This window comes from Scardinius erythrophthalmus (assembly GCF_964197995.2).
Source record: "Scardinius erythrophthalmus genome assembly, chromosome: 4".
NCBI lineage: Eukaryota > Metazoa > Chordata > Actinopteri > Cypriniformes > Leuciscidae > Scardinius > Scardinius erythrophthalmus.
Window position 1 is genome coordinate 13989779 of NC_138224.1, and position 22548 is coordinate 14012326.

General features: G+C 35.3%; 2 protein-coding genes across 2 annotated transcripts; both read left to right on the forward strand.

The window, feature by feature from the left end:
* Positions 1 to 4220: 4220 nt before the first annotated feature.
* On the forward strand, positions 4221 to 11136 carry LOC308689127 (plexin-C1; the record flags this gene model as incomplete). The annotated part of the gene is made up of 15 exons (XM_081362692.1): positions 4221 to 5118; positions 5204 to 5349; positions 5478 to 5612; positions 5722 to 5822; positions 6016 to 6124; positions 6218 to 6377; positions 6494 to 6593; positions 6697 to 6790; positions 6983 to 7021; positions 8010 to 8143; positions 8454 to 8633; positions 9068 to 9176; positions 9897 to 10064; positions 10252 to 10413; positions 10578 to 11136. The coding sequence occupies 15 exons, from the start codon at positions 4221 to 4223 to the stop codon at positions 10662 to 10664; spliced, it is 2622 nt and encodes an 873-aa protein (XP_081218818.1). The 3' UTR covers positions 10665 to 11136.
* Positions 11137 to 11809: 673 nt separating this feature from the next.
* Positions 11810 to 20775, forward strand: LOC308689123 (plexin-C1-like). The gene is made up of 15 exons (XM_081362688.1): positions 11810 to 12796; positions 12998 to 13123; positions 14360 to 14494; positions 14932 to 15032; positions 15160 to 15271; positions 15356 to 15515; positions 17243 to 17354; positions 17446 to 17539; positions 18061 to 18099; positions 18234 to 18367; positions 18464 to 18643; positions 19126 to 19234; positions 19499 to 19663; positions 19850 to 20011; positions 20195 to 20775. Exons 1-15 carry the CDS (start codon positions 11888 to 11890, stop codon positions 20405 to 20407), a joined length of 2751 nt encoding a protein of 916 aa, XP_081218814.1. The 5' UTR covers positions 11810 to 11887; the 3' UTR covers positions 20408 to 20775.
* The last annotated feature ends 1773 nt before the right edge of the window (positions 20776 to 22548 follow it).

Below are 22548 nucleotides of genomic sequence, written 5' to 3' on the forward strand. Positions count from 1 at the left end.
CGTAGTTTACCTCCAGTCTTTGTGCTAAGCTAGGCTCCAGCTAGCATACTGCTCGCAATAAGTGACAAAATAACGCCAACATTTTCCTATTTACATGTTGTGATTTGTAAAGTCACAGCGTGTACAAATAACAAGGACACATGAGACACAACCATCTTCCAACTGTACACATACTGGGAACTATATTCTCAGAAGGCGAAGCACTGCTACTTCTGCGGAGTGATTTACTCGCAGCACCTGTGGTGAGGAGCAGATAGTTCGCTCAGAGTGTTGCGCTAATCACTCCGCCCAAGTAGTAGTCATTCGCCTACGAGAATATATTTCTCAGTATGTGTACGGTTAGAAGATGGTTGTGTCTCATTTGACCTTGTTATTTGTACACGCTGTGACGACTATACAAATCACAACATGTAAATAGGAAAATGTTGCCGTTGTTTTGTCACTTATTGGGAGCAGTATGCTAGCTGGAGACATTTACCTCCAGTCTTTGTGTTAAGCTAGGCTAGCGGTGGGTGCGTCAGACAGAGTTACAGCACGCACGGAGATGAAAAGGGTATGTATGGACTTCACTTATCTAACTCTGGGGGATACGGTGAATAAGCTGAAGTTCCAAAAAGTCGGCGTGAGAGGTTGAGAAACTGCATGACTTGCAGCTGTAGATGGACACACTTTAAAATTTGGTTGGGACTTTGAGGTGGTACTGGAACCTGGCGGTGACCAAAACTGAAAAAGACATGACACACAAAAACACGTATGACAAATCCTGTTATCCACAGCACCAATAAAGATGAGCAGACAGTGTAAGAGATCAATTGTAAAATAAAATTTTGTAGAAATAACAAAAATTAAAAAAACAGCCAATTAAAAAAATAAAAATAAAAATGTAACCTTTAGATTTTAAAACTTTAAGTTTAAAACATTGTATTAACATGGCTAATACTTACAGAAAACTCCTTCCCAGGCTGCAAATAAAATTCCCACGTCCCACACGTACAGCTGTAAGAAATCAAAATACATATTATTCAGTTAACTGTTATGTTTCTTGTTGAGGACATATATTTCATACATCTGCTTACAATACATCTAGGTTAACAAAAATAAGCTTCACTTTAAGCTTCACTTGACCTCTCTAAATATTCTAACTTGCTTTTTGGGCATGCATTTTACTTGTCTTTGTTGCCTAATAGATCATTATTAACTCTGATAGTTTTTTTTATTGATCAATTTACACCTTTATTTATATTTTTAATTATTATAGTAATCAGTATTTGTCATTACAAATCACAATGCTACAGAAATGGGTCTCCAGCCTAAATAATAGAAATGAAATAAAAGGCTAAACTGGTACCAATAGCCAAACTCTCTTAGACCAAATCACCCATTTTGCGTTGCAAAGGAAAGTGCAGTATTTTTAACCCGTGTTTTCACGTGTTTTTCTGTCTAAACGACTTAATAAATTTGGTCCAGTATTTATCATAAAAGTTCGTAAAATCATAAAACCATCAAGTTCGCCATCCGAGAAACGGACTGCAAATATAGCATTTTGAGCAAAATAACGTACGTTATGTCTATTATAAGTGCTTGTTTTTACCACTGATGGGCTCGGATGTTATGGAAAGGATCCTTACAGATAACAGTTAACGTTAGACATTTTTGTTATCATAAGATCCTTCAAACGTAACGTTAACGTCAAATGCAGTAATTTTTATCTCGCAGACGATTGTATAACACATAACGTTAATTAACCACCTCGATTTGTCCTTCCACCGTTCCAACAATCACCAAGTCTGTTTTGGTCGAAATAAACCGTAAGGTAATGTTAATTCACTGTTCAAATCTCGAGTTAGATTTGAAAATGTCGAGACGGTCGAGACAAGCAGCGGGGTGAAAGAGCAGATCTAACTAACGGTGTTTTTGCAACCGTCGCTGGCTAAACTTCCACTGTCATTTGTACACTATAGTGTAAAATCCTAAAACCTTATTATAAAATTCAAAATTAACTTACCAAATTTCCAGATATCCGCAGAGTGAGATCCATTCATCCAGCGAGTGATCTGCTGCGATCTGCCTGCAGTTGAGTCTGACGTCAGTCAGGCGCGCGCTCTCTCTGTTTACAGCAACCCTGTATTATTGCCAGGCATTTTACAGCCAGGTTACAGCTAGGTTACAGCAACACTAAAATGTACTGTAAAATGTTCCCGCTCAAACAAAATTACCCACAATACAATGCAAATGACGGTACTTTACTGTAATATAGAAATGCAGTATTGTACTGTAGGTTATTACAGTACTGTGCTGCTAAATCTACAGCGACATTTAACAGTGTAGGTACTACTAAGAGCAGTAGCCAAAATCTAAATCTAGTGACTCCAGTTAGGAGCTTTAGACACGGACATCTTTATGTGTGTCACATTCACCATCTGTCTTCATCTGTGTGTGCACTACACTTCCCATCATCCTCCTTGGCACACCTGCACTCGATCACCCATCATCATCATCATCATCACCTGCACTCCTTCGTTAACAAGCCCTTTATATTCAGCACTCAGTCACTCACTATTTGTCTGGTCTTGTCTACACACGTCTATTCATGACTCACAGACTCTCTACTTCACCTACCTGCATACTTACCATTGACCCCGATTCAGCCTGTCTTCAGTCCATCTTCAAGAGAATCTTCATCATCTGCAAGAGAAAGAGAGACTTTGTTATCATTCAGTTAAGCTATCATCTGATTTTCAACTTACTGTTTACTCACCTGTTACACTGTACTGATCCATTCAGCAAATTAAAGCATTTAAACTTTCCATCTTGCCTGCTTCGTCTATACGAAACCTGACAACGTGTTACATGAACAAGATTTTATTAATTAGTCTAAACACATAAACTACTCTAAAATACACACACATACATGCATACAGTTTACCAAGGGAAAGAGAGCTGAAGCAGAATACAGGAAAGCAAGAAGTTATAACATTGTTTGAAATTCAGCAGATCAACAGCCTTGAGCAAACCATCAGTTTAGTTCTAACACGCCCTTCTTTAAAAGGGGTAAGGATACTTAATGTATCAAATAATGAGACTAAGTTTGATACTTGCATGTCTCACCCATTTGAATTAAACTGTCCTGATGCAATTTGTTGAGGCTCCAATTTGTTGAGGCTCTTTGTGGTCTTGATGAGAGGGAACCAGTGGTAGTCAGAATCTTTGGTGAATGGAAAGACAAGGCCGCAGCATGGCACAAGCTTGGTGGTCCTTAGAAACTTCTAGTTCAGCATCTTCATGTCAGCATTCCAGTACGAGAGTAAGAGAGAGATAGCTAAAAGCTGTGATCTTGGGTTTTTAAAGTGTGAAGAAGTAACACCCTATGGAGGTGTGTCAGCCAATGAGAAGATTTCCCTTTGGAGGGAAATTTTTACTTTACGACCCATTGTTCAAGCAGGCCTTTGAACATCTAATTTGATTGGATGTTTAACACAAGAATCTTTAAGATGCTTATAATATTAATGCGTCACAAAGTTAGCAAAATGTCATGTAAATGAACAAATGGAAAACGAAGATTGGAGTTTATAGAGACCAAACAAGCCACACATATGATTTTGGTTAACCATAATATGCAAATTCTGAAACATTAAATACAAGAATACAAAAGCCAAACCACATAAAAGGAAAATCATGAGATGGGAAAATTACATACATGTTTACACATTTCTCACTGTGGTTATATATAGAATATATAGGATTAAAAGGGTTTATTTCTCCTCCTCTGCAAGAGTTTAAGTGAGAGTCGCAGCTCTCTGGAAATTCCTTTGGGTTGTAAAACTCTTATTAGTCTCAGTGTGTGTTACAGTAGCTTCATTTGGGATGTTAGTTTTTGGGGGAAGTTTCACAGGCATTTGTTGGGAGAGTGAGTTTGCTGGATTATTCATTAAATAAATTAATAATTTGTGTGTGTCTGATTGGTCCAGACGCTACAGATAAAACATAAAGCAAATGATAAAACATAATCAAGAAATATATTTTTTTCCCTGCTTCATCATATGTCTCATCATGAAATGGTATAACATACAAAACAAGTCAGGAAGTCATCAGGTATCTTCAGAGCCGCTGCTTTCACTTCCATCCACTTGGAAGTGAAAGCACAGCCGTGGGTACATCTGAGCGCAGTTGATCTCTGTGACAAGATCTCGAAACTTCAGCTGATCTCTCAGATATGCAAGATGAGAGGATACTTACTTGCAATACTTGTGCTCCCACTTTTGAAACATTGCATTTGCGGTGATGTAGTGAACTTTGATGGAGACATCAAGGACTTTGTAGTTGGTGAAAGTAAGTTGTTCGTTCTTACTGACCATCGACTACATCAGATGAGACTCGATCTTTCTGAGGAGAAGAGGAAGGACATCACTAATGCCACTCATCAAAATAGAGTCAACATTCTAGTGCCTTTTGACGACAACGACACCCTGATAACCTGTGGGACCTTTAGAGATGGATATTGTGAAGTTCTTGATCTGAATGACATTACAAAGAGTATTTACTATGAAAGTATATCGATAGGACCGAGCCAGAATGAGAAATCTGTTGCGTTCATAGCAGGTCCAAGTACCAGTAAGTATCTTTTGGTTGGGAAAAAGGACGAACAAACAAAACCTCAAGATCCGTATCCTGTTGTTAAATTGTGGAACACTTTACAGTCTCAAACTGGTGGGATTTTCAACTACATAGAAGATGCATCAAGCCCCTTCATCCAGAGCACCGCTAGAGATGTGGAGTTTGTTGACGGATTCCAGAGAGTTTCTCCCTCAGAGTCCTACTTATTTCTCAACGCAAAGACTGACTCGGAGAGGAAAGTGCACGTCCTGAGGATGGACAGCAATAAAAGAAAAAAGAAAGACATCTTTAAATCCCTACAGGCTGTAACGATAGAGTGCTGCAATGATAAAGCTCGTCCAGTGCTCGTCTCCTCCACCGTTATTCCCTCAGGGAACGCTGTTATTTGGGCAGGAGTGTTCAGTGCGCAGAATCAGCAGGATCCGGAGAACACCGCGCTGGCTCTCTACGACATCAGTAGAGTTCAAGGCAAAGTGAAGGGTTTCTGCGCTACTGGTGAAAAATGTGATTCTGAGGTTAGAAAATCAGCATTATGTAGAATATGTTGCATGAGAAAACTTAATTTCACTATTCACCAAAGTCATAATAGTTTTGTTCTTTGTGTTGCAGAGTGGTAGTAACCTTCAGCCGCTCTCTGTGGTGTTCAAGTACAGCTCAATGTCATCAGTGGCAGCAGTTAGAAGTGGATCCTGGATTGTGTTGTTCATAGGAACCAGTGATGGACAACTGATAAAGGTCTCCTTCACCTCTCAATAAGTTTTCATTTCTAAATTCCTGCCCTCCATTTAATCCGTTGTTTACCTCTGCATTTGAACTACTATACAATCACAATTTATGATTTGTATTTCTGTTTGTTGTTCTAGCTGGTTTTGGATGAAAAATACACACCAGGCTGTCCAACAGTGCTGTACAAATCTGATGATGAACGAGCAGTGCTTCCCAGAATGCACTTTGATCCAGCAGATTTCAAATATATCTACATCGCTCTAAGGAAAGAAGTGAGGTTTAGAAATGTGCAATTAATAAACCATTGGCAGTATGTCTGTACTCAACTGTGTTACATTGAGTAATCACACTTTTCTCTTTCTGCTCATGTTTTTGATGTAGCTCAGAAGAGTGTCTGTGGTTCAGTGTGCTAAATACAGCTCTCTGAAAGACTGCAGAGCTGCTCTGGATCCTCTCTGCGGCTGGTGTGTGAACACACAGAGGTGATCTGCTTTTATCACATGGGACTTTTCACACATCACACATGCAATCTGCATAGGCGGCATCATCACCTAACAGTAATATGCCTAATGGTTCACTGTAGACCAGTCTTTTAAGTTCTTATCATCTATATGGACATGGTGAGCAGTGTGCAAACAGATCTGTACGTGATAAATTGATGCTGTTTTTATCCAGATGTTCTACCCAAGATGAATGCTCAAATACTTCATGGGTGTCCATTCCAAAAAACTCTCTTAAGACACAGCTGCTTTCTTTTCAGATGACAGAGAACTCTTCTAGAAAGGTAGAGGGTCATAATCTTAAAATATTTATCATAATTTAGGGAATATATTTAAGAAATAATTTATAAGATCAAACATTGCTCTCTGCTACATAGGTTACTCTACATCTTGCCTTGAGTCTGGAGAGCACAGGAAATCCCGCCTTCTCATGTTCCTTCACCACAGGAAGTGTGAATCTGTGTGACGGGTCTGATCTGACTGCAGTTTTCCCAAACTGCTCCTGTAGTTTTCCTGACCACATACTTTATACTGGAGGTTAGTTTTCTATTAATGAAGTTGTATGTGCGCTATTATACAGTACATTTTGTAGACAGAATATGATTTTTTTTTATAACCATAAACATTTTTGATAATCTATTCAGTTTCAGAAGTCTCTGCTACTGTTACCATTAAGGATCAGAAGATCACAGAGACACTGACACTGAGGAACTGCTCCAGTATCACAGAAAACACAAATGCTTCTTATACACAGTGAGAAAATGAAATTCAGTGTGAAGAATTGCATGGTGCAGTAATGATAACACAGAGCTTTATAGATTATATTAATAAATCATATCATGAATCATGAATGCAGGTGTGTGCAGTGTGTCTCATCTGGGTGTCAGTGGTCCTCTTCCTCTCAGCGTTGTGATTGGACACATGGAACTGGACGGCAGTTACTCATACAGGTGAGACATACTGTATTCTACAATCCAGTTCTTCATTATACTTATTGGGAAATACGTACTGTATATGTAACCTTTATAAAAATTCAAGATTATATTAGTTCATTGGTAATATCTTAAATATCATTGTGTCGACTGAAGAAAACTCAGGAAGTAAATGAACCGCTCAGTTCTCTCTCTTTTTCTACTTTTTAGGATGCATGTAAAGATCTACGCCCTGAGATTATCTACAGAGTAAGTGTCATATATTATGAACCCAACTTCACAGAATAGGGATGTTGTTTTTTCAGTTTGTTCCTATTTCAAATTACTATGACTTAACGTATGAGGGGTAACTATTTCAAGTTATGACTTAACTTGACTTTACAAGTGTCTGAGTATTTTGTTTTGCTTTTACTTTTTCTTAGGAATAATTTGCTTATAATATTCTCTTAAATGGAAAATTTATCCAAAAATTAAAATTCTGTCATAATTTACTCACCCTCATGTTGTTTCAAACCCGTAAAACTTTTGTTAATCTTTGATACCCAGATGAAGATATTTGTAATCAGAGAGATTTCTATCCCTCCATTAACATCCTACGCAACTATTACTTTGATGCTTCAAAATGTTCATAAAGAGTTTTTAAAACTAATCCATATGGATTGAGTGGTTTAGTCCAAATTTTCTGACAGATTTAATTTTAGGATTTTATATAAAGCGATCAAGTCTCTACCGAAAATTTGGACCAAACCACTCAATTCATATTAGTTTTACAATCTCTTTATGAACTTTTTGAAGCGTCAAAGTGATAGTTGCATAGCTGTCAATGGAGGGACAGAAATCTGTCAGATTTCATTAAAAAAATATGTTCATTTGTATTCCTAAGATGAACGAATGTCTTATGGGTTTGGTATGACATGAGGGTGAGTAATTAATGACAGAATTTAAATATTTGGGTGAAGTAACCCTTTAAAACAACAGTAGTTTTCTTGTACATCATATCAGCAGCAAACAATGTGTCAATCATCATGCTTTTTAAATTATATATAATATATTTGTTATATGTACAATTATATATTATAATTTTTTATTATCTAATTATGTCATTTTTATTCCAAAAAATATTTTTTAACTTCTGTTCATTAAAAATGTTGTGGTCATATTAAATGATATTGATTTTTTTCTTTTTTTTTTTTCTGTACGGCCTTTCTTTACTGAGTGCAACATTTGTGTCCTGTAGGAGCCAGAGATTCTCTCTCTGGAGCCCAACAAGGTTTCTTTCCATGGCAGAAACAACGTTTTACTAAGAGGAAGGAACTTGGAATCTGTCAATAAAATCCATATTCAAGGGGATCTGGAGTTTATTCCTAAAGAGTGAGATTATGTGTGTTTGTGTTTAGTTGTATTTATGAATGTGTGTAGATTGATATAAATTATATTGTACAGGGTGGGCCATTTATATGGATACACCGTAATAACATGGGAATGGTTGGTGATATTAAAGTCCTGTTTGTGGCACATTAGTATATGTGAGGGGGCAAACTCCTCAAGATTGGTGGTGACCATGACATATACTAATGTGCCACAAACAGGACTTTAATATCACCAACCAATCCCATGTTATTACGGTGTATCCATATAAATGGCCCACCCTGTATATCTGTGCATGAACGTTTCCCCTCAGATCTCCAGTGTTTGATCGCTCCAGTGACACTTTAAGGTTCCACATTCCTCCCAGTGGAACTAAAGGAACAGTGAAAGTGTGTGTTGTTACTCCTGACGACCGTTGTCATGGTAACAGTATCATCACTTACAGTTCCCAGCCCAGCTGCACAGGAATACAGCCCATAGTCTCCTGGAGGAGGTAAGAGCTTTCAGACCACTGGTAGAACAGCTTCCATATCCTATCAGTGCCTTGAGATGAAAACTGCTCATTTTAAATGTCATGCTCTTGGTAATCTAATGGCATTTTAATCCTGAAATATGCAAGAATTCTGTTTATATGGAAAATTAAGGTTTGCAAAGTAATAATCTGCTGAGATACTGTGGAAAAACACATATATGTGAGATTAAAAGAAATTAAATCAGAAGTTAGAGTCATTAAGTAATTTCCTGTATGTTTCATAATTCTGAGAGCTGCAGTTTACTGACTCACATGTGACCTTAGACTAGTCTTGTTTAAATTTTTAGAGGTTCAGAAAGAGCAAGACCGTTCTTAATATTCTGTATTACTGGCTGAAATGGTTAATATCTCTATTATAAATATTTTAATATATATTTTAATATCTCTTCATTCAGCGGTGGAAGGAAGATTGATCTTCAGGGGAGCAATATGGAATTTGTGGAATCAGTTATTGTCCGTCACTCGAATAAAGAGCTTCAAACACAATACAACGAAAGCTCAGGGGTAAGACGTGTGTTTATTACTCCTGCAATAACTCACAGCACTTTATCTGAAACACAGAGGACAGCTATTAATAACTTCAGTGAGTCTTCAAACAGCCCAGATTCACACATGCACTGCATGAGGTCTTATTTAGAAAGAAATGTCATTTATCTGCTCATATAATTGTTAAAAGCACTTCAGTGACTCTAAATATGTAATTGATTATTTTAAAGGGGTTACTTTTATTTTAAGGCCTTGGATTATACATGCAGTACATGTACTATATACACTATATAGTTCAAGACTTTGGGGACAATTACATTTTTTGTTGTTTAAAACATTTTTTTGATATATTTTTTCAGTATGATTTAATTAATAGGATGTACAAAAGTACAGTATTTATTTGAAATCTTTTTAACTTTGTCACTTTTGCAGCCTTGCTAAATAAAAGTATTAATTTCTTTATAGACAAACTGTTAATTATTTTCATGTTATGGGTGGTAACTGACAAGTAATATTAAAATTCTAAAATATTAAAATTCTATATAATATGTATATATATATATATATTCACTAAATATTATAGAATTTTAAAATTGCTTGTCAGTTACCACCCATAACATGAAAATAATTAGCAGTTGTCTGTGTCAGCTCATGCAATTTTATTGTGTTTTATTGCTTCACTGAGCTTCACGTGTCACATGTATTGGAGTCATATCTTCATTGTTTCTCTTTTCTCAGGATGTGTGGTTTCTTTCCCCCCGTTACGATGGCAGTGGACTGTTAAGCTTGTCAATGAAAGTTGGAAACTCCACTGTGGACTGTAAGAATTTGTCCTATGAGTCTGATCCAGAATTCACTGGATTCACCACCTTACAGGTGAACAGCGACCTACAGGTCAACATTAAGGTGAGTTTAGCATTACAGTGAGTTTAAGATCAATATACAGTCTGCGTGTTTTGGCACACATGCCTATTTTTTTCCAGGCCCTGTTGTTAAAAACTCTCAGAAAATACATTATTGTGAGCAGTCAGTGTTTTTGCACATCATTATGTGAATCTCACAACCTCCACACTCTTCTACATCTCTTTCTCAGAAAAAGGCAGATTCATTGAACTTGAGTATGAGTGAGGTGAATGTGACGGGTCTACGGGGAGATCAGCAGTATCAGTGTGTTTTGGAGAAGATTGAGTCCAATGCCATCATCTGTAAGATTAAAGGAGAATCAGGAGCCGTCACAGATGTGGACTCAATAACTGTACGTCTAGTTTTGATATTTTCAATTCTTTGGTAAATCTATAAACATGGAAGTTCATAATTTGACTTGATAATTGCTGCTAACACTGCTGTGTTAAGTTTAATGTAAATCTTATTAAATAAACTTTATGAGATTAAAAGACATTACTTTTCACTGTCATTTAGATCACGATTGGGAATTATGTTCTCAGGATGGGGAATACAAAGCATCTGTTCTGCCTCAGTGCACAGAACACACCTGGCCAAGTATGAAAGAGCAATGAAAACACTCACAGAAAAAAAAAAATATTCTAAAAAAAAAAATGTTTTTTTTGTGAAAAAGTTTAAAAATTATTATTTGCTATTTCTAAGACTAGAGAGCTCTATACTTTTATATCTGCGTATTTCTATGGAATTATACATTTGAGCAGTTTGCATTTTCTTTTATATTCTTCATATATAGTTAATTATTCAGCTTTAAACTATACAACAACCTCTATGTTCAAATATCCTGTGAGAGCAATCCTGAGACTGAACATCAGGTGGCGCTATACACTTACAATCAATTCAAAGTTCCTGCAGAGGACTGGTTTGTTATTTAGTTATTTTGTAGGAGAATGCTTTCATTGATTCTTTTTCATCGAACACCAACAAAATTCTTCTGTCATTTTTTGTTATTAATCTGATAATTTATGTTATCATTATACTGCCTTACACCTCATACTTACTAATAAACATGCCAAACAAAAAAAAGTCTGGTCTGATTTATATTAACAAGCACACATGAACTCACAGAAACATGCTTTTACTTCTGCAAGTCACCAGCACACATTTCAGAGCACAGCGTAGTTACTCTAAAATAAAATAGAATAGAATTTGTCTATATCTCTAACATGATATAAACCTTAAATATCTTAAGAACACTAAACGCTCTTCTAAACACAGATCTGAATTGTTGTATATGTATCATCATCACGTACTATGTGTTATACTAAAGATTCCACATGCAAAAGTGTGCAAATAGTTCAGCTTGGCTAATATTATTATTAGGCTGTTTTTGTTGTTATTATCATCATCATTATTATGCCAGAATGTGTTGCATGAACCGATGAGTAAAATAATGATTTTTAATGTAAAGAATTATGTTCTTAAACTACTTTCTTTCTGCATATAATGTAGGCTACAAATGTAGACCTATGCTTTTTCTATCAACTGCTCGTTCAGATATTTAAGATGAGTTATTTAAGATCATAATAAATATAAAGTCTGCTGTCAATAAAATGATTTCAAGAGAGAGTTCCTTTTACTCTTATTTTATGTAGGATTATGAAAAGTGTCTCATCATGATATGGTATAACATACAAAGTCAGGAAGTCATCAGGCATCTTCAGAGCCGCTGCTTTCACTTCTATCCACTTCAGCCGTGGACGCATCTGAGCGCAGGTGATCTCTGTGACAAGATCTCGAAACTTCAGCTGATCTCTCAGATATGCAAGATGAGAGGATACTTACTTGGAATACTTGTGCTCCCACTTTTGAAACATTGCATTTGCGATTATGTGAAGAATTTTGATGGAGACATCAAGGACTTTGTATTTGGTAAAAGTAAGTTGTTCGTTCTTACTGACCATCGACTACATCAGATGAGACTCGATCTTTCTGAGGAGAAGAGGAAGGACATCACTAATGCCACTCATCAAAATAGAGTCAACATTCTAGTGCCTTTTGACGACAACGACACCCTGATAACCTGTGGGACCTTTAGAGATGGATACTGCGAAGTTCTTGATATAAATGACATTACAAATAATATTTACTATGAAAGTGGTATCTCGGTTGGACCGAGAGAGAATGAGAAATCTGTTGCGTTCATAGTAGGTCCAAGTACCGATAGGTACATTTTGGTTGGGAAAAATGACAAAAGCACTCAAGATTCCCAGTATCCTGTTGTTAAATTGTGGAACACTTTAAAGTCTCAGTATATGGGTATTTTCAACTACATAGAAGACGGAATACACCCCTCCATCCAGAGCACCGCTAGAGATGTGGAGTTTGTTGACGGATTCCAGAGAGTTTCTCCCTCAGAGTCCTACTTATTTCTCAACGCAAAGACTGACTCGGAGAGGAAAGTGCACGTCCTGAGGATGGACAGCAATAAAAGAAAAAAGATAGAGATCTTTAAATCCCTACAGGCTGCAACGATAGAGTGCTGCAATGATAAAGCTCGTCCAGTGCTCGTCTCCTCCACCGTTATTCCCTCAGGGAACGCTGTTATTTGGGCAGGAGTGTTCAGTGCGCAGAATCAGCAGGATCCGGAGAACACCGCGCTGGCTCTCTACGACATCAGTAGAGTTCAAGGCAAAGTGAAGGGTTTCTGCGCTACTGGTGAAAAATGTGATTCTGAGGTTGGAAAATAATTTATGTGCTCAATATAGATGCTTTTTTAATTTTTTTACTTATTATTATAATTGTTTTTATTAGTATTAGTTTAGTTGTTCTACCAATTTGAGTTATGTATAATAGTTGTAATAGAATAATATGTTGCAAGACAAAACTTAATTTCACTATTCACCAAAGTCATAATATTCTTGTTCTTTGTGTTGCAGAGTGGTAGTAACCTTCAGCCGCTCTCTGTGGTGTTCAAGTACAGCTCAATGTCATCAGTGGCAGCAGTTAGAAGTGGATCCTGGATTGTGTTGTTCATAGGAACCAGTGATGGACAACTGATAAAGGTCTGTCTCATATCTTATTTTTCACTAATTTCTGAAAAACCCTCCTCTGTAGAAAGAATAAGGCTGTAAGTAAGTAAGTTTTATATTATTGTGTCATTTATTCACGTGGTCATGAAAATGGACTCTAGGTTTTAAAATGGTCATGACATTAAAATGACAGGCCTATAACTACCGCAAACACAACAAGTGGTTTCTTTCCCAAACTTACTATTGAGAGCAGAAATAATATTAGATCTGTGGATTGGCCATTTACATATTCCATAACAAAACGTCTTAACCAGATTTTAGCTCAAAGGAACATTAATCTCTATAATGGTAACTTGATTATAAAAAAAACACATTATCTTCAGAAATATGAATCAGATTTGGAAAACTCATATTTAATGCATTATTACACAAAACAGAATATGAAACATAATTAATATAATAAAACATAATTATATATTTATAAGAGACCCATCACTTTCAACTATTTCAATGGTGAGTACTCAAAGTCTTTAGTACACTTCAATATACTAGACGTACATTTATTGCTATTTTGTATGTATTGTTTTTATTATTATTGTGTTGTTGGTGGAACTGAAGAGTTTTTGTGACTTTAAGCAAAATGCAAAGGGGTTTTTAGTGTAGTTGTATGCTGGACTATATTGTGTTTTGGTATTGTTTTAAATTATATTATATATTTAATAATATATGTTCTGGCAACGGTCCCGGTGATTAATATGACATCATAAAACAACATGTATAATCATTTTATTATACAATTAGATAAATAGTGCTTTAAATTTCATGCCAATATTAAACCTTTATTTAGTTGCAATAAAATCAATGTAAACAAAACAATGCGCAAATGTGAATAAAAGTTAAGAAAATTAGGTATCTATGTGGGGGAAAAAAATACAATTTAAATAGGACCTACACACAGACACTTGGAAAAATAAATAAATAATTATATGCAATGACTAATAATGTGCTTCATCATATTTTCACTCTGACTCTCTTTTTGTGTCTTTATATTAACAGTCTGTTTAAGTTTCTGTTAGATCTGTTTTATAGTTTTTAACTTAGCTTCTGCATTTCTGAGAAACTTGAGCACTTTTGTGGAATCTTTGAATAATCATACGGTGATAGGAACTCGATATCTTAGTGACACGAATAAATTACATGAATAAAGCACAATCATATAATGATTTGATTTGAGTAAAGTTTGGATAATGATGCGGTTTGTATTTTTAGATTATGTTGGATGAGAAATTCACACCAGGCTGTCCAATAGTGCTGTACAAATCTGATGATGAACGAGCAGTGCTTCCCAGAATGCACTTTGATCCAGTAGATTTCAAATATATCTTCATCACTTTGAAGAAAGAGGTGAGGTTTAAAACTGTACAGTTAATAAAAAGTGATACTCAACATTTAAAATATACTGCATGTTTTAACCTGTTGTTTTATCATGCTTGACAATATTTGTGAGGCATAAAGACTTTTGCACCTTTTCACGATTTCATGATGCTGAATTTACACACTCATTAACTGTAAATATAGCCATTTTATAGCCATTTAAAAAAAAATCAAGTGTAATGTACATTTATATCACCATAACTTACGTTATATTATCCTGACATTAAATTAAGAAACTATCTAACACTGCTGCAATGGGTTTTACTAGAGCTGCTGAGGGAACGACTGTAACTGACAACAAATTTCTTCTGGCTGTTGTAATCACCCTATCTGGGGTTTATTTCTCATTTTAAAAAGCAATGGGAACGCAATCGTGGATGTTTACTTGCTTTCTGTTTTTGATGTAGCTCAGAAGAGTGTCTGTGGTTCAGTGTGCTAAATACAGATCTCTGAAAGACTGCAGAGCTGCTCTGGATCCTCTCTGCGGCTGGTGTGTGAACACACAGAGGTCAGATTCATATCTGTTGCACTAAAGTATTTATTAAGTATACTAGCTACTTAAAAAAATCAGTAACATGGTCAACATGATGCAACCTGGCATAACAACTCTAAATTATATTTTTCTGCTTGTCTAGATGCTCCAACCAGGACGAATGTTCAAAACCTCCATGGATGTTCACCCCAAAAGACTCACTTCAGGAACCTCTGGTTTCTTTTCAGGCTTGGGATGACAAATCTTCCAGAAAGGTATTATATTTGTTTGAAATATAACTATCTTTCATTCCTTTGACAACATTAGCAATTCCTATTGACATATCAATATCCTCTCAGGTTACTCTACATCTTGCCTTGAGTCTGGAGAGCACAGGAAATCCCGCCTTCTCATGTTCCTTCACCACAGGAAGTGTGAATCTGTGTGACGGGTCTGATCTGACTGCAGTTTTCCCAAACTGCAAATGTAGTTTTCCTGACGACAAACTTTATACTGGAGGTTGGTTCTCTGTCAGTGCATTGGATTGGTGTAGTTGTTTGCTTAATTGTACTGAATGTGAACTTGTAGTGTACTTCATATTTTAAAAGTATATACCGGTATATATTAACGAGAGTACACTTCTATTTCTAAACACTTAACACACTTAAGTACACTTAAAAAATGCACTTCGTAATAATTTCAAATAAAAAAAGATTACTTTAAAGTGTATTTTAAATCTTTGTTTTAATAAGTCAAGTACTTGATTTAAATTTGAACTGTAGTGTCATTCAATGCGTTGATATATTTTAAAAGTACTTAATTGCAACCTTATCATTTCAAATGCATAATTACAAATATATTTAAAGAGCTATATGACATAACTTTTTAGTTTAGCATATTTCATACAATAGGAGTATGACATTATGTATACTTAAAGGGATAGTGCACCCAAAAATAAAAAAAATATTTCCTCCTGACTTCCATAGTATTTTATTTCTCCATACTGTGGAAGTCAATGAGGTCCATCAACTGTTTGGTTAACCATATCTTCAAAATATCATATTTTGTGTTTATACAGTGTGTTTATACAATTTATACAGGTTTTGAACAACTTGAGGGTGAGTAAAGGATGACAGCATTTTCATTTTTGGGTGAACCATCCTTTTAAGTATGTTAAAAGTAATTTTAATTGCATTTAATATAAATTTAATTAAAAAAATATTTTCATTTAATTGTAAACATGCAATTAATGTCTGAAAACATTATACTTAGTTTGCAGTTTTGAACACAAGTATTATTCTATAATAAGTAGTCAATCTTATTTTTTACTGTAGAATTAAGCTGTTTCCTGTGAATATGAGAGATTTCTGATTCATTAGCTGCTAATTAATGGAAGAGTATAACAAAGTTCAGGAAATGGTTAAAATATTTGTGCAACAAACCAGTAAGTATATGATTACAATAATAAATGAATATAATGTTATAACGAATTCCATGTTTACAATATCAAGCATAACGGACTGTTTTTGTACAACTAAAGTAACTGGAAGCGTATGACATCAGAAGCCAAGCACGTTCAAAGTTAAAAATGGCTGCTTCTGCTAGATTAAAATAAGGTGGATAAAAGACAATTAGCACAAGGGATTGTCAAATAACAGATCAAGAATCTGTAAATACACAACATCAGACTCAAATCAGAATAACATATGATGACAACATACATACATAAAATTTCGTATTCCGAAATTGCCTTCACTACTACAGTAATTAACATAATTTTTTTTCCTAGTCATTTTTCCTATAATCCGTAAGTTTGTGTTGTTTGTTTTTTTCATTTAAACTCAGGGACTTGTAACGTTGATTCAGTAATGTGTGTGTCTGTTCGGCTGTAGGGAGGAAAGTTCTGTCTCAACCGCACAAGAAATGTCTTATTTCCACGAGTTATTTCCTCTCACTTTCTCAGCAACCGTAACCATGGTAGTAAGCCTCAAGTCATGACACCTCTGAAGCCACAAAAAAAAAAAAAAAAAAAGAGAGACAAGACTGAGCTGATCAAATATAGTATATCTTGCATGCAGTGTAAGCCACTTTGGATTCTAATGTCTGTCAAATGCATACAGTAAATATAAGTGTGAGAATCCTGAGTCCTGATCAAACTTATGTTGTTGTTGGTTTTTTATGACTTATCCAGAAAGCCACATAATAATTTTTAAAATCTCATTCTGATTTTTTTGTATTCCATTCAGATTTAAAAGTCTCAGCTATAGTTGCTGTTCATAAGGATCAGATCACAGAGACGCTGACACTGAGGAACTGCTTGAATATCACAAATAATTCACCAAATCCTTCATATACACAGTAAGAACTGCACCGCCTAAAAAAGATTCTTTCATTCTTCAAAATGCCATAAAGGGTTTTAACACATTTCAGTCACATTAAATAAATGCAGGTGTGTGGAGTGTGTCTCATCTGGGTGTCAGTGGTCCTCTTCCTCTCAGCATTGTGATTGGAAACATGGACCTGGACCGCAGTTACACGTACAGGTGAGACCATGTTTAACCAAACTATTCAATGCAGTATATTTGTTTATTGAGAAATAACAATTATCTTCATAAAAAGTCAAGATGATTAATTTATGGCAGCGGATATTTGCACTAAATTAAAATAGCAGTATTTTCTTTGCACTAAGTGAAAATAGTAGTTAGATGCTAATTATACTTATAGTGCAAATAGTGGTAGATACTATTTGCACCTCAGTATATTGTAGTTTACTATAAAAAAGTATACAATAACACTTATAACACACATTTTCTTGATTTTTATTTAAAATAAATGCCTCTCCGACCTAATATGCGATGGGAAAGGGGAGAAGAATGAGTTCAGAAAAAGGCGCCACTACTTCTGTTATCAGCACAATTGTTTTTGGTAATTTTGTCTGGCTCAACCAGAAAATGGTGGCCAGAGTTAGTAGAAATGGCCTTTGCCAAGAAGGCAGGCTGTTTGCACTTAATTTATTGTTGATAGCAGAAATATCTTTTAAAAACATCCTTTTTCTACTTTTTAGGATGCATGTAAAGATCTATTCTCTGACATGGACTACAAAGTAAGTGTCATGTGCTGAGGATTTTGTTTTTATAACAAAATGTTCAATTACTTCTATACTGTGCTTTATTATGGGATTTTTCCATGTCTTTTTGTATGATGTCTTCAATGAGCCCACTATTCTGTGTCCTGTAGGAGCCAGAGATCCTCTCTCTGGAGCCCAACAAGGTTTCTTTCCATGGCAGAAACAACGTTTTACTAAGAGGAAGGAACCTGGAATCTGTCAATAAAATCCTTATTCAAGGGGATCTGGAGTGTATTCCTAAAGAGTGAGATTATGTGTGTTTGTGTTTAGTCATATTTATGAATGTGTGTAGATTAAGATAAATGATATTGTATATCTGTGCATGAACGTTTCCCCTCAGATCTCCAGTGTTTAATCGTTCCAGCGACACTTTAAGGTTCAACATTCCTCCCAGTGGAACTAAAGGAACAGTGAAAGTGTGTGTTGTTACTCCTGACGACCGTTGTCATGGTAACAGTATCATCACTTACAGTTCCCAGCCCAGCTGCACAGGAATACAGCCCATAGTCTCCTGGAGGAGGTAAGAGCTTTCAGACCACTGGCAGAACAGCTTCCATATACAGGCGTTTATGTCAGTGTGGGGACTTTCTGTTAATTTTCTGTTAGTTTTATTATAATCAGGACTAAGTCCAGGGAGTGAATTTCAAGGGGAAACAGAGTTCATGTTCAAAATGTAAAGATTACCTTCTTTTATCCATGTAATAGACTCTAAACGCTGTGCAAATGTCATACATACTGTAAATAGAGTGGGATTTTCTTTCCCATATCCCTTATAGAAACCTTTCTTTAAGAATACATTTTTAGTATATTTTATATATATATATATATATATATATATATATATATATATATATATATATATATATATATATATATATATATATATATATATTCTGTATAATGTATTTTTTTTTATTATATGTAGTATTATTGTATACCACTTTCACCTTCCCTGATTCTGAAGTCTGCTTTAGAAATTGTTTTAAATATCTCTTCATTCAGTGGTGGAAGGAAGATTTATGTTGAAGGGAGCAATATGGAATTTGTGGAATCAGTTATTTTCCAAGATTCTGATGAAGTGTTCCAAACACACTACAACCGAAGCACAGGGGTAAGAAGTGTGTATTATGCTTTCATTGGGCTAAAGGTGAGCTATTACCCTAAAAAACATCCAGTCAAGCAGCTTACAACACTTTATCTGATATATGGAGATCAACAGTCAAACAGTATTTCACAGTCACACATATAGTGCATGAGAACTTAGTCAGGTTGTTTCATTAATTTACTGCTAGTACAACTGTAAAACATTATTTATAGTATTCCCAGCTTATATGTAGCTTCATTTAGTCATATTTTAATTGTATCTCTTTCTCAGGACATCGGGTTTGACTCACCAAATGGTTATAGATATCATAACACATTTAGGTTGAAAGTTGGAAACTCCATTGTGGACTGTAAGAGTTTGTCCTATGAGCCTGATCCACAATTCATTGGATTCAGCACCTTTCAGGTGGCCAATGACCTACAGGTCAACATTAAGGTGAGTTTAGCATTACAGTGAGTTTAAGATCAATGTACAGTCTGCATGTTTTGGCACACATGCCTATTTTTTCCAGGCCCTGGTGATAAAAACTCTCAGAAAATATATTATTGTGAGCAGTCAGTGTTTTTGCACATCAGCATGTGAATCTCACAACCTCCACACTCTTCTACATCTATTTCTCAGAAAAAGGCAGATGCATTGAACTTGAGTATGAGTGAGGTGAATGTGACGGGTCTACAGGGAGATCAGCAGTATCAGTGTGTTTTGGAGAAAATTGAGTCCAAGTCCATCATCTGTAAGATTAAAGGAGAATCAGGAGCCGTCACAGCAGTGGACTCAATAACTGTACGTCTGGTTTTGATATTTTCTTGCATATGGTAACTGTAATATTGCCTCTTAATTAATTATTTGAAGGGGGGGTGGGGTGGATCTCATAGCTTGACTGTTAAGTTTAATATAAATCTTAGAAAACTTCATGAGATATTTTATGATAGATATTATAGATAATTTATTACATTGTAATTTCAGATCAGAGTTGGAGGTTCTGATGATCTCATGACGGGAAAACGTCCAGAGTATTTGGTGTTTTTTTCTATAGTATTTTCTTTAATATGCTTATTCTTTATTCTTATCTTTTGCATTTTGTTATCAATTTTTCAAGTGTACACTATCCAATCTGTTTGTTCTATTCAATGGCCACTGCAATTCAGATACACACAAACACACAGCCTTTATAATTAAAATGATGCTGTAGTCCTGTTTATAACTATAAGTCAGAGATCCCCACAGTAATATTACTCTTATATAATTTCTCACCCTTCTGATCTTGTCAGATCCATACTGTGGAGCTGTTCTCCAGACAGCAGGTGGCGCTTTACACTCACTTATTATAATACACCATCATTCAAAGTTCCTACAGAGGACAAGTCAGCTATTTAGTACTGTAGTACAATTATTTTGTAGTAGAAGGCTTTGAGTTTTTTTTTTTTCATTGTATCATTTCATTGTACCTACACAATTGCATTGTTCTCTTACTAATCTTATATTTTATAATAAGTATACTGCAAAACAGTTTAATTACAAATAAACATTTTAAAATGCTTTTCTTCAAGTCCATGTCAGATTATTACTACAGTTGTAGGACTTATCTCTGCTATTAATTGCAATATAATTATACTATATTTCTAAATACTGAGCAATACATACAGAAATATGTGCCAAAATAAATCAGTGCCTATCTTCAAAAATTTCACAAAATGGAAAGGTTCCTACTAAGAGGTGAAAAAAGAACATAAAATGAGGGGTGAAACCAAGAAAAACTCCAAACTCAATGTTTGCTCTAAATCTAACAATGCCGTATTTGATGTTAGACATAGTTTCCTCTATTATTCTGCTAATAGTCACTTCAAATGACCTTTGTGAAGAAGAACTGCTTCAAAGAACTAAATTTACCATCATTATTCTGGCAGAAAAGCATAATTATTAAAATCACAAATACACAGAGAAACACACTCATACAATTACAGCACATGCTTTGAGACACAATCAGACACTGATATAAAGCTATGGACTATAGCAACAAGACAAGCCGTATTCCTGAGCTCTTCGCTTGTGGAAGGATCAATAGCACATTATCTTCTAGGAAAGACACTTCTTCATATTTTTGTTATGTGTATTATTATTTTTTTAAACAGATCATTTAGAGTTATATGGGAAGTCTGAGAGGGTAAATTAATTCCCCCTTCTAATTCATCTATATTTATAAAGTAATGTCCAGAGAAGATATTAGTTTTTAATGACCCTACAAGTTGAAATAAACTATTAGACTCAAAATAAGGAGAAATATTTTGCATGTTTTAAATATTTTAAATATGAGGTAAGAAGAACAAAAACACTAACCTTGGTTAAGGTAATTATCTGACAAAATTATTTGCCGAAAATAAAAGCAAACTACAGCCACATTTTTTATTTTACTTTGCAAAAAAATTAATAGAAAAACGAAAAGCTCACAGGAGAAAGCATACATGGACTACAACAAAATCAGCTAATATTTAGCTGGTTCTCTCTTGTTCATAATGTCCTTGTATGGCCAAAAATTATGTCCACACAATCTGGCATGTTTCATAACAATAGACTCCAAGCACAACTGTGCAATATGCTTACAAAATAAAAAAATTTAAATAAAGGGTGAAGATGCAAATTTTCTGGACATCACTTTTGGCCACTACTATAATTACATCAATTTGTAAACGTATTCAGGTTTCACATCAGCAAGAGAAACGCATCAGCAAGCCCTTCAAGGAATTAGAACATCATTCACAGAAGCATTGTGCTCACACACACACACACACACACACACACACACACACACACACACACACAAATGCTCCCCTGGACCACAGCAGAGAAACACGCACTCCCGAACTCTCAGAAATTAACCCTACTGAGGTTTTTGGGAAAAGGGCATCTGCTTCCAATAAGCCCTGGTTAATACTTGTTATCTGCACATTCAGGGGTATGGAGATTTCTCAGAATCCTCGTCTGAACCTCCCCTCACAGATCCGACTCGCTGAAGGAGCGCCACAGGCTGTCACCACGTCCCTGAGGCGACCCAATGAGATTTATGTGCAGGAATGAATAGAAATATGGAAAAATGTATGAAACTGAAAATAATTATGGAATGAGCGTAAATATGTTTTATAAACCCGACCAAACAGAACTCGTGACGGCAAAGGACGAGGTGTTCTGTTTTTGTTGGGAGGACTGTGCGAGTATTAATGAGCTTGTTGAATTAAAGTAACATATTTTCACATTTCTTCCATTCATTTCCTTTCATTTTTATACTGAGCAAATTGTATTTTTTATCTCATATTCTTAAACCT

Excerpts from the sequence above, each read along its gene's own strand:
- LOC308689123 (XM_081362688.1), top strand. The coding sequence starts at position 11,888 with ATGAGAGGATACTTACTTGGAATACTTGTGCTCCCACTTTTGAAACAT. Across the intron at positions 18,100-18,233 it reads TCTCTGACATGGACTACAAA|GAGCCAGAGATCCTCTCTCT; the intron begins GTAAGTGTCATG and ends TGTGTCCTGTAG. Across the intron at positions 18,368-18,463 it reads CTGGAGTGTATTCCTAAAGA|ATCTCCAGTGTTTAATCGTT; the intron begins GTGAGATTATGT and ends GTTTCCCCTCAG.